The 12,994-nt window shown below is 36.9% G+C and overlaps 1 protein-coding gene across 1 annotated transcript in view; it reads right to left on the bottom strand.

The window, feature by feature from the left end:
• Positions 1–12,994, bottom strand: part of DYNC2H1 (dynein cytoplasmic 2 heavy chain 1) — a 298,686-nt gene that overhangs the window by 154,790 nt on the left and 130,902 nt on the right. Inside the window, exons 52-55 of the mRNA XM_030887685.2 lie at positions 9,270–9,351; positions 7,632–7,786; positions 5,882–6,019; positions 75–188 (exon numbers count right to left, since the gene is read on the bottom strand). Coding sequence (XP_030743545.1) covers positions 75–188; positions 5,882–6,019; positions 7,632–7,786; positions 9,270–9,351 — 489 coding nt within the window. The remainder of the gene's footprint in view (positions 1–74; positions 189–5,881; positions 6,020–7,631; positions 7,787–9,269; positions 9,352–12,994) is intronic.

Below are 12,994 nucleotides of genomic sequence, written 5' to 3'. Positions count from 1 at the left end.
ATACTGCGCACACCGAGATGCAATGGTGAGTCAAAGAACCCAAACCGCCTCCATGTTTCTTTTGGTTCACTTACCTGTACTTCCTTTAACTCATCATCAATTTTATTTTTCCTTTCTTCAATTTTAACAACTTCTTCTGCTATCTTGTGCTTTAGTCTTTCCAGTTCTGTCTTTTGTTCACTAGCATCCTATAGGAATATTTAAATAGTGTTGTAATCAACTTTAATATGCTAAACATTTAAAAGCATTACACTAAACACAGAACCTATTTCAAAATTACATTTAATCTCTTCCTGATTATCAAACCAATTATATTGCATTCAAAAAGTCAGAAATACATATTTTTAAATGACAGTAATAATACACATTTGACATTTATAACAACCCAGGGAAGTCATTGTTAATATTATATCGATCTTATTAATAAAGGAACTAAAAGTGTGTATCCTATAACTTAAATAATATAAATGGCACTGATATATTTTTAGATTTTAAATAGTGAATTACATGATTGTGTGTCTATATTATCAATTACCATACAAAATATTAATTGACATCTATGGCACATTAATAATATAATTGAAAATATTTGGGGGAAAATGAGTAAAGATTCAAAGAACACTAAGTTGTGTATTAGCATCATATGATCTCTGTTCAAGAATATACAACTCAAAAATTGAGTGCAACATGTATAAAAATGCTGGCATATTAGTAAAGTTTGTAGCTGGCTTATTTATTCTAATTTACAATAAAAAGATAAAATTTCTTAAGAAAATTTTTAGGATCCTTTACAACAGTGGCTATCAATATTAACTACATATAGCAATCATTCAGGAATCAAATGCTGATGCCTGGAGTTCTTCTACTAGAAATATGATGTACTCAATCTGAATAAAACCAGGATGTAAATGTTTTCAAGCACTGCTCTGGAACCAACACTGGGAATCACAAAATCAACCAGCTTTTCCTTAGACACCATTTCACATCCAGGTACCTTACACATGCAGCTCACTTGGAATATTCTGCATTCTAAAGCATTGCTGTCTTTGTATCTCTGCTATTATCTCTCAACAGGATAGCTAGTCTATCTCCACACAGCAAAACCTTCCAGTAAGGTCCAGCCCGTATGCTCCTTCCTTTATGAGCCTGCCCTGTCCATTGAAAGCTATTTCTAATGTTGAGTTCTTATATTACTTCATTTATAATTTTCTGATGCTTAATAAACAAAGCACCAAGCTTTAGAATAAAGGCAGTTTTGTATTTTTTCTACCAAATAGAAATGTCTGCTTTTTAATAATTTATTAGAATTGTTAGTATCAGATAAAACAATTCTTCTTCTTTTGGACCTCTGCAAGGAGATATAATTAGCTACACAGTTAGAAACGCCTCTTTTCATAATAGTCCAGAAAAATAGGCAGTAGAGTACATATACTTTATCAGGGTATAAGGTTGATGTACACTAGCCTGCTGCACAAGACTTTAGAATACTGAAAAGCAAGGATGTTACTTTGAGGAGTAAGGTAAGCCTGACCAATTTTCAAGTGCCTCAAACACATGTAAAAGTTGGGCACCAAATAAGGAATACAGAAAAACAATCGATGCCCTTGAATCGCGGTGCTGGCACAGAATGGTGAAAGTAACATGGAGTGCCAGAAGGACAAATCTTTCTTGGAAGAAGCACAGCCCACTTGCTCTTTGGAGACAAGACGGGGAGACAGTGTCACACATTCTTCGGACATGCTGTCAAGTGACACCAGTCCCCGGAGAAGGACTTCAAAGTCTGTAAAGTGGTGGGGCAGCGAACAGAGGAAGGCCCTCGGTGAGATGAATCTGCACAGCGGCTGCAACAACGGGCTCCCGCGTCAGAACAACTGTGAGCAGGGCCCCAGACCAGAAAGGGGAGGGTTTCCTTCTGCTGTCCAGAGGGTTGTTAGGGAAGTGACTTGATGGTATCTAATCACAACAGCCTGCAGTCGACAGGCACACAGAGAGATCAATATTTCCCTTTTACACACATACAACCATTAACATTGTTATCCTTAATATAGCTTTCTACCTTTTTCACATTCCAAGTTGTTTTTGAAGATAAACATTTTTGACAAACTTTTTAAACAATAATAACAATTGGTTACAATTTGACTTCAGGGAAAAAAGCATGCTAAAGTTAAAAGGCATAAAAATTATATTTGCATTTCTGATGTTTTATTTGCCACAGTTTCCCATACAACAGATAAAAAAACAGACCTAAATCAAAATGGTGACTGTTTTTTGCTATCAAATCCATTTTAACTTATAGTAACTCTAAATGGTAGAGCTGAACTGCCCTGGAAGTGGTTCTAGGCTAAGTTCGTTACAAAAGCAGATCATTATGTCTCCCCTCCCAATCTTTCAGTTAACAGTCAAGTGCTTAACCATTGCGCTATCAGGGCTCCTTTTAAACTAAGACAGAGCATCATAATTTTCACAGCATTGAAAACACATATCTAAAAAATTTTAAGAGACAAAAAAAGGAAAACAAAAAAGTCACACACACACAAACAAGTTTCTTAAACATGATCAGGAATTTAAATGACTTTGATTTTCTTAAGGACAACAATGGAAGCTAGAAGAAAATAGAACAATGCTTTCAAGGTCTTGAAGAAAATGTATTCCAACCTAGACCATTAGTTCCACTGGCCAAACAATCAGGAGACAGGACAAATGTTCACACATGTCAGTCTCAACATTTATCTCTCCTGCATCCTTTCTCAGAGAGCTTTTCAGGATGGGTTCTACTGAAACAAGGGTATAAATTAAGAAAGAAGAAAATATGACAGTTAAATTCAGAAAACCCAACAAAGAGGTGAGATATATGGAATGCTTTGGATGATAAAAAGAGAAACCTCAGAAAGACATCTGTGAATCAGACAAAGACGTCGAATAGCAATACTCTGTGAAGTCTTGATAAAATATCCAGAAAAATAAAACAAAATACACACAAAAACTAGTAAAAATAATTTACTACATGGCTCACCTACATACTCATTAGTGAGCATATGGAAAGGGTATGTCTGCACTGTGGGGCAGAGGGAGCATAGAATAAAGGCTAAGGCTTCATCTTTCATATACAGAGTGTGTTAATCTGGGCATTTTAGAGAAACAAATCCACAGAAACGCATGAATAGAAGAGTTTTATATAAAGGGTAAGTGCACATCAAGAAAACATCCCAACCCAGGGCTGCCCAAGTCCACAAGTCCAACATTAACCCATATGTCCGACATCAAACCACAAAGTCCTCCTCCATCTCACAAAACACATGCAATGATGCCCACTGCAGGAGGAAAGCCGCATCAGTGAATTTGTAAGCATCTCAGTGCTGGCAGGGGTCTCCACACGGTTGCTCCAGCACCCAAGGCTGCATCAGGGTAGGTCCATGCGGCTTCTCCTTGGGGATGTCTTGCAGAAAGTGAGCCTTGCCAGCTGAAGTAGGGAACTGCACCGTGGTCAACTGCACTGTGGTCCGACCACCAGAAAGCAAGAGTCCCGAGAACTAGAAAGGAGGATCACGGAGCCATTTGTCCCTCCGCCCTTCAATTAACCCCACATGTGTTTATTGGCCAGGTTGGCACAATAAACTAACTACTTCACAGAGAAATAAAAAGATATGTCAAAAGTGAAACGTCAACTAGAAATAAAATCATATTTAAAAATAGGGAGTAAAATACCAAAAAGATCAGCTAAAAAGAGATGAGAATGGAAGGATGGGAGGATGGAAGGAGAGGGCTGCTTTTCTGTAACACATTATATGAACCATGTGGCTCATAGAACGACTCATATGATGACAGAGATCAATGTACTTTGGAAAATGGGAAGTACTTAAACGCAAGGTAATTGAGCAGAAAAACGAAAGTCTAATTTCTTAAAAGAGGGGAGGTCACAAAGACCCAGACAATTGCCATACTGAAAGTCTAGTAAGGCTCTGAAATTTGAAATACCAGGTACCTATATTGATGAGGACGAAAAACCTACCATATATACTTGTGGATAAACTGACTTTTTCAGCACATTTTTAATGCAGCTTTTGTGGTAAAATTAGGTACCTCTGCTGATATTCGGGTCTGCTTATAATCAAGTATATCCGGTAATTGACTTTTTTAAACACTATATTGATAAGGAAGAAAAATAAGGATAAAACACAGGGACAGGATGGAAGCATGCACCAAGATGAGTGCCCATAAAGTCATATCGTTCCTCTTCTCACCAGCAGGAACCAGGGGCAGAGGCTATTATTGGAAGAAATTAAACAATCTCTGGATTTGAGATTACCACACCTAGACTAGAATGAGGCCTCATCCTAAAATCAAATTTTTTAAATCTACCTATTAAACACGGAGATTCCCTCCTTTGCCCTCTTTTCACCTTACACAGCTCACAGAATACACGTAAGTGACTTTTTTTAACTACTCCATTTTTTTAACTACTCAGCTGAGCCTTCTAAGGTAGAAAACTGGAGAGTTTCCTGTAAAGACTCATCTGTCAACCAAAAAGGGCATAAAAAGACATATTTTGTGGCACCCTACCACATGACCAGATGACCAGATCAGCAGGGGAAAAAATGGTACAAAAAAATCTTACAATTTCCTATTAAGTTTTTCTAATCAGATTCATTGAAATTCATTAGAATTCATTGAAACTGAAAAACAACAGCATTGTGTTTTAAATTTACAGATTCAGGAAGTTTATTTTAAATGCATTTTACTGTGAAATTGTTACCCTAATTAAAATATAGAGCATTTCCATCCCCTTAGAATGTTCTCTCCTGAACTTTTTCAGTCAATAACTTAATATCCACCCCATGCCCAGCACACCATTCATCTTATTTCTGTTTCTACCACTTAAACATTTCTATAATTTTATCTAAAGGTATGTCATACAGTATGTAGACATTTGTGTTTGGCTCTTTTCACTTAATATAATACCTCTGAGGTTCATCACACATTGGTGGCTTCATTTTTTCTTAACTAGACACTTAAAAGTGCAATTGCTGGGTCATATGTTAAACACATATCTTACCTTATAAAAAACTACCAAACTGTTTTAGAAAGTTGAGGCAGAATTTTGCATTTCTTACATAATGTATACAGTTTTCAGATGGTCGACACCCTTGCGAACATCTGACTTGGTATTTTCTCTTAATTTTACTCATTCAAGTGCATATATATGGAGAAGTATCTTACTGAGACTTTATGTGACATTTCCGTGAGGACTAATGATGTTGAAGCATCATTCCATGTCTTTACAGGCCCTTCCCTTCATAAACCTTCTTTAGTGAAGGGTCTGTTCAAATCCTTATATTATTATAGGTTTCCCTTGCAATAAAAAGCAAGGTAGAGAACAAAATCATATTGAGAGATCATGAGGGCATAAAAGAGAACTTGTACACTGAGCAAGCTCAAAGAAATTTCCTTTAAAAGAGCTCAACAAAAGAAAGGTAATTTCAAAAAGAATATATAACCAAAAGATAACATATCATGAAAGTCTAAAACTGAATGAATGCAGGCATTTTGTAGATCTAGGGACTATTAAAAGTCAGAAAACTTTAAGCCTAAGGGCGAAATTTTTAGTGCTATGCCAACTTAACTGGGAGAAAATATAGAAATCAGATACATAGACATTTGAACTATAACGAGTTTTTCTAATTAGCATATGGTGAATTCAGGATATTGTGGGAAAATACTAAACTTTTCCATAAAGCTCAAGTACACATCAGTCTGATCCAGTGCAAATAAACAAGATTTTTCAAATCCACTTAAGTAAAAATGTCACTTTTCCCACTGACTAACAATCAAACATAAAAGGTCTTCCTATTGTTCGCATATTTGTATTTCCTCTAAGCATTACCTGCATTGATACTGTGATCTCTTGAAGGGCAGCATCCGCTTCATCTTGCTTAGTTTTAAGTAACACACTTTGTTCTCCAGCTTTTCGGTTCAGTTCATCCACAAGAGCTTTAGCTTCATTTAATTTAGATACACCGGCCTATGTCAATAAAATTTTCATTGGCAATATGCTTTTCAATTTTTACAAAATTATCAAGTAAAAGTATACATGTATGTGTGCAAAACACTGCATGTGAATTTAGGTTTTCATTGCTAGTTATACTGATCTATTGATCTGTGTACCTATTAAAATATGGTAAAAGAGTACACAGAGATTTTAAAGAAAAACAAATTCTAAAGCACCACAGTTAAGTTGGACAGATCAACATCTTTTGAGAGTCTTAACACAGGGGCCAAAGAAAGTATATGTGATAGCCCAAACATGTTAGGCAGAACAAAAAATACAAAGTCAAGAAAAAGTCAGCAATCCTTCCCATTTATTTCAGTATCAGTGATTGGCAAATGGGATGGCAGGGCCATTCTTTTTTCTGAAGGACTTGATTTAGTTTTGTATATCCAGCATCCACCTTTCTTTTAAGAAATCACCATCTATATAGCCCGAAGGACTATCATTCCAAATGCCCCATCTGCTAGTTGAATAGGCATTTGCCACTGGCCTGACCATTATAGTACCCAATCCCACTGACAGACAGCCATGAAGACATCCAAGGAACGGGCATGAAAACACTGTCTTTCTTCTGTAACATGAGCTGGATTTGTGTCAAATGAGGACCAGAATATTTGAGAAGACAGTCATAGCAAAAATGGAAAGTAACCAATATCTAATAAGCTCTCACACAGAATATACCATCATCTTCTTTACTTATATATTAGCATGCAATTACCACGGCCCCAGAATATCACTGAGAACTACATGAACAAATTAATCCCCTCAATAGTATGTCGTTAGTGGCTACATGTAAGTAAAGATTAAGGGAAAAAAATAAAGAAGTTGTGTCAATAATTATGGATCTTAAGAGAGAGAGAAAGAGAGAAGTTTGGAATGCAAATGCTCTCTGACAAAGTCTGAGGCTAGCATTCCAACGCCACAGTTCAGTTTAAGCTCTGTACGAAGAGAAATCCCCAAACAACACTCTTCAGCATGTACTAAAGGGAGCGACATAGATAAGATCGTTGTAATCCCCACTGGAACCCAGGGAATGGGTTCCAACTCCGAGTAGCCCCACAGGGCACATTAGAACAGTTCCTGTTGCCAAGACTCTAAGTGTCTGTGGGAGCAGAAAGGCTCGTCAGTCACCTCTGGAACAGCAGTGGGTTTGAACTGCTGACCCTGTAGTTAGCAGCCCAATGTGTAACCCATTAGGCTACCAGGGCTCCTTACTATATAAAATGTAATTTCAATTTTAGACCTATTGCAAAATATAGTCTTGCATAGCATTTTTAATTAGGAATAATTGCTAGATGTTTATGAATTTCTAAAATTGTATTTCTAAAAGTGAAACAGACTGTAATGGCAGCATCATAAATACCACTCACGAAAGAAAAGAAATATCAAAGAACAAAGAAAACAATTTACTATAATCTAGTGGAAAGAAGAAAATATGACAGTAAACTTTCTTCCAAAACATTTAACACCAAAATGTTTCTTCCAAAATATTTAACACCATTAATACATGCCACAAACAAGTCATTAAAATTAGTATGATCCTTTCTTCCTATATGTAGACAAAAAATAAAGGCCAATATTGTACCTGCAAATGACTTTGTCTTTTTAATAATTCCTTTTTCTTGCTGCTACTAATGGCAGAATACACGTGTAAAAACGTCATATATCGGCTTGGAGTAGCACCATATGCTTTACAAGACTCGTGTATTAGTAAAAACGATTTTAAAAATTCAGGGTCCACTAAAAAGAGAAAAAATGACTTAATATGTACATGACACATTAAGAATTAGAGAAAATAATTTTAACTTTAATTTCATTCAAGATACTCCATTCTAAGTATAAATACACAATATGTGCTTAAAAATACACAGACATTCCTAGATAACTATTTATAACTCCCATTTTCATTATGAAATTCGTATTCTTTCATTTCAGGGATCTCATCTTTTCACTGTTATATATTCCTCCTGAACATGTTCATTACTTCAGGAAAGATAAATCTACTGGTCTTCATAAATTAATTAGCAACACAAAGCACACATAATGCAAAAGAATGCTCACTAAAAGCTATGTGAATGGAAAAATGATATCAAAGCAAAGAATGCTTATCCTCCCCTTCCATCTGACAAATGGAGAAACAGAACTTCAGAAGTCAAGAAATTAAGAATAACTTCACAACAGATTCAATATATCCATGAAAATGTGTTTCTGTAAGTTTTCCAAGTCAGACATAAGAAACATCATTGACGATTCCTCTTCTGTCACACCCACTACATGTTCACAGGCCTTTCCATTACCTTCTAACATCCCAAATCCCATTCCTTCCTCTCCTTCTTCTTACCATTCTTAATGCCTCTTACGTGGTTGAAGGCTTCATTGTGCCTTTCTTAGATTACAGCAATCAACTTCTAAAGTGGTCTAATTGCCTTTGGTTTCTCCCTATAAAATTCTATTTTATATTAATTTTGGGGGGTGGATGGATCAGAACTTTCTTTTTCTAAAAGAAATCTTTCATTAATTTCCTATTTAAAATCTCTCAATAAAGCCAAATTACCCACGATAGATTCGAATTCCTTAGTGTTACATGGAAGAATCTTCAATATCTAATCCTGTCTTTTACTCTTAAGTCCTTTTGTCTACTAGTTTATATATCCTATGTGCCAGGCTTTTATGATTCCATGAAAATGTCTATTTCACTTCACCAAACCCTCCAACGTGAATCCTTCTGGCCAGAATGCCTTCCCCATGCTATCTCTACATCGAGGCAATATTCATTGCCTCTAAGACCTCCCATTCAGAAATGTTCTTCCCAAACCCAAACCAAAATCAAACACACACTGCCACTGAGTCAATGCTCAAAATGATATCAAACCAAAGAATACCGATCCCCTTCCATCTGACAAAGGGAGAAACAGAACTTCAGAAGGCATAACGAAAATGAAACCCCTTGGCTATAAGCCAGAGATTTAAGCAATATAAGCAGATCTGTCATATAACTCAGGTAAGAAAAAAAAATGTTATTACTAAAATTCAAATGATATTTGTTAGATCCATATTAAATGATATAAACATTATTTTTAAAAATTTTTAAATGGCTTTAAAAATTTTTCATCAGGAGAGATCTAAAGTGATTACATTTACCATACTCTAAATTAATGATAATATTAGAAAAAAATGCTGTTATTTCACAAATAAAAATAAAATAACCCCTTGAATATACTACCTGAACTTTTTTTCCTTTCTTCTTTCCTTCGTTTTTCACTAACATTTTCTTCCTCAGATTTACTGAGTAACATTTCTGGAATCTAAAACATGAAGAGCATTACTTGAAATCACATATCAATACAAAAAAGTTTAAGTAAAGCCAGTATCAGAGGTAAAAATAAAAGCTTTATAGTGAAAGAAATTATATCATCAACTGAACTTTTTCTTCTAGAACCCTTTGTAGAACAACAGAACAAATACATATGTAAATCGTAACAAGATGTTTGCTAGACAATACTATGACACATCATGCATTATTTGACAGCAAATTAACGATACCTAAGGAAAAGCCCCAAAGTGTCCCTTAAAAGGTGATTAAAACTCTGTGGCCCTCCAGCCCACAGCCACCAAGAACTGCCCCATAGTTTTTCCAGTCTGTAAATGAGTGCTGCTGGCTCCAAGTCATGGAGACCCTATTACGTACCACAGACTGAAACACTGCCCGACCCTTTGCTAACCTCACAACTGCTATTAGTTTTCAGCCCATTGTAGCAGCTACCATCTCACTGAAGATGTTCCCATTTTTGTCGGCTTACCCTCTACTTGCCCAAGCATGAGTGTCCTTCTCCAGGAATTGATCCTTTCTGATATTACATGAAAAGTAGGAGACACAAATTCTCCATTGTTGCCACTAAGAAAGAATGCCATTCTTTCTCCAAGTAAGATTTGCTTACTCTTCTAGCAAAGAAACCAAACCCAAACCACTGCCACTGTGGCAATTCTAATTCATAGCCACCTTCTGTAAGGTTTCCCAGGCGGTAAATCTTTCTGGAAACAGATTGCCTCATGTTTTTCTCACAAAGTTGCTGGTGGATTTGAACTGCTGACCTTGTGCTTGGCAGTCCAATGTGTACCTAACAGCACCACTATGGCATCACATTCTTCTGGCAGTTCCTGGCATATTCAATGTTCTTCATCAACGCCATCGTTCGAAGGCATCAATTTTTATTTGGTCTTCCTAATTCATTTGCCCACTTTCACATACTGATGAGGCAACTGAAAATGTGATGACGAGTCCGGTGCACCGTAGTTCTCAAAGCTACATATTTGATTCTTCACACTTCAAGGAAATCTTCGGCAGAGTCGTCTCATGCAATATTTCACTTGATTTCTTTTTTTTTTTTTTAACATTTTATTAGGGGCTCATACAACTGTTATCGCAATCCATACACACATCAATTGTGTAAAGCGCATTTGTACATCATTCTCAAAACATTTTCTCTCTACTTAAACCCCCGACATTAGGTTCTCATTTTCCCCATCCCTCCCCACTGCCCCCTCCCTCATGAGCCCTTGATAGTTTATAAACTGGTATTTTGTCACATCTTGCCCTGTCCGACGTCTCCCTTCACCCACTTTTCGGTTGTCTGTCCCCCAGGGAGGAGGTCACACACAGTTCCATGTAATCGGTTCCCTCTTTCCTACCCATTCTCCCTTTACCCTCCCTGCCTCGCCATTCACACTACTGGTCCTGTAGGGCTCATCCGCCCTGGATTCCCTGCATTTTCAGTTCCTATCTGTACCAGTGGTACATCCTCTGGTCGAATTCGAGTCATGGAAGTGGGAGCGGGGAGGAAGCATTTAGGAACTAGAGGACAGTTGTATTTCTCATGGTTGCTACATCGCACCCTGATTGGCTCATCTCCTCCCCGAGACCCCTCTGCAAGGGGATCTCCAGTGGCCTACTAATGGGCTTTGGATCTCCACTCCGCACTCCCCCCATCATTCACTGTGGTAAGATTTTTTTTTCTGATGATGCCTTATACCTGATCCCTTCGACACCTCGTGGTTGCATAGGCTGGTGTGCATTTAGACTGTGGATCCAAGTAAAATTGAATGCTTGACAACTTCAATCTTTTCTCTGTTCATTAGGATGTTGTTTATTTTTCAAGCGGTAATGATTTTGATTTTCTTTCTACTGAAGTATAATCCTAACAAAGTTATAAATTTTGATGTATATAAATAAGTGCTTCAAGTCCTATTCAATTTGAGCTGGCAACATTGTGTCATCTGCATCATTTCAGCACCCAAATGGGGCAGGCTGTTGATGAGATTTCCTTCGAATCCTGATGTCGTTCAGCTTCAGATTATTTGTTCAGTGTGCATACTGAGTCAGCATAGTGAAGGAAATAATCCATACACAACCGTTTCCTAACTGTAAACAATGAAGCATCCTCTTGTTGCTTGGATGAATGCCTCTGGGTCTGTGTACAAGTTCCTCATGAACACAATTACGTGTTCTGAAACTCCTTTTATTCACAATTCCATAGGTAATTTGTTATCACACATGCAGCTGAATACCTTTAAGATAGTCGAGGAAACACAGGAATACATATTTATTCTCTTTCAACCAAGATCCACCTAGCATCATCAAAGACATCCCTAGTTCTAGACCCTCTTCTAAATCAGGCGTGATTTCTGGCAGTTCCTTGTTGATTTACTGCTGAAATAGTATATCAAGTTATTTTTATTTATGTGACATATTAATGATATTTTTCAATAATTTCTGCATTCTGTCGGGTCACCTAAGAGCCTGATGGCATGCTGGACTGTGGGAGTGGAGTTGGTCTGTTTACTGCAAGGTCAACAGTTCAAACCCACCAGCTGCTCCAAGGGAAATAGATGAGGCTCCCGCCACTGTAGATATTTACAGACTTTGGCACCCAAATGGGGCAGTTCTAATTTGCTCTCTAGGGTCGCTACAGTCAGAACTGACTTGATGGCTGCCATAAGTTTCCATGGATCATCTTTCCTTGGAAGGATGAAAAATTGGATCTCTTCCAGCCAGTGGGGTAGGTATCTGTCTAGAAATTTCTTGGCACAGATGAACAAGCACCTCTCGCACTGCATTTGTTGAAACCTTTCTAAGGATATTTCATCAATTCCTGGAGCCTTGTTTTTCCCCACAGCTTTCAATAGTTTGGATTTATCTCTTCAATACTATTAGTTCTTAATCATTTACTACCTTGTGAAATGGTTGAGTGTCAAACCAATTATTTTTGGTAACCAAAAACCAAACTCAATGAGACTGTCCATGCTGAGTCATAGCTACCCCGAGGGTTTCTGAGACTGTAACTGTTTACGGGAGTAAAAAGCCGTCTTTCTCCCACAGAGCTGCTGGTGATGTTGAACTGCTGACCATGCGACTCACAGCCCAACAGGTAACCACGACACCTTCAAAATTCCTCCATTTTTGGTAAAGTGACTCTGTATTTTGCAATCTTCTTTTAATGCCACAAAATCCTTCAATATTGAAACTCAATGTTTGAATTTTCTCTTCAGTACTTTCAGTTTGAAATATGTTGAATGTGTTGATGCATTTTGGCTAGGCCTTTATAGGTTTTATTATTATATTTTACTTTGTCTTCTCAAGCTACCCTTTGTAATCTTCGAACATTCAGTTATTTTACTTTATCGCTTCTTCCATAGTTTTAGTTGCTACACATTCAAAAGCAAGTTTCAGAGTCTCTTCTGATATACATTTTAGGCTTTCTTTCTTGTCTTTTTGGGGTTTTTTGGTCATATATTTTTTAATGATTTTATTGGGGGCTCATAAAACTCTTATCACAATACATATATACATCAATTTTTTAAAATCATTTTATTAGGGACTCATACAACTCTTATCACAATCCATACATATATCAATTGTGTACACATTTGTACATTCATTGCCCTCATCAT

The sequence above is a fragment of the Echinops telfairi genome, unplaced genomic scaffold (assembly GCF_000313985.2).
Source record: "Echinops telfairi isolate 266 unplaced genomic scaffold, ASM31398v2 ScPeMD7_7421;HRSCAF=8459, whole genome shotgun sequence".
Taxonomy (NCBI): domain Eukaryota; kingdom Metazoa; phylum Chordata; class Mammalia; order Afrosoricida; family Tenrecidae; genus Echinops; species Echinops telfairi.
This window is presented reverse-complemented; position numbering and strand designations above follow the sequence as displayed.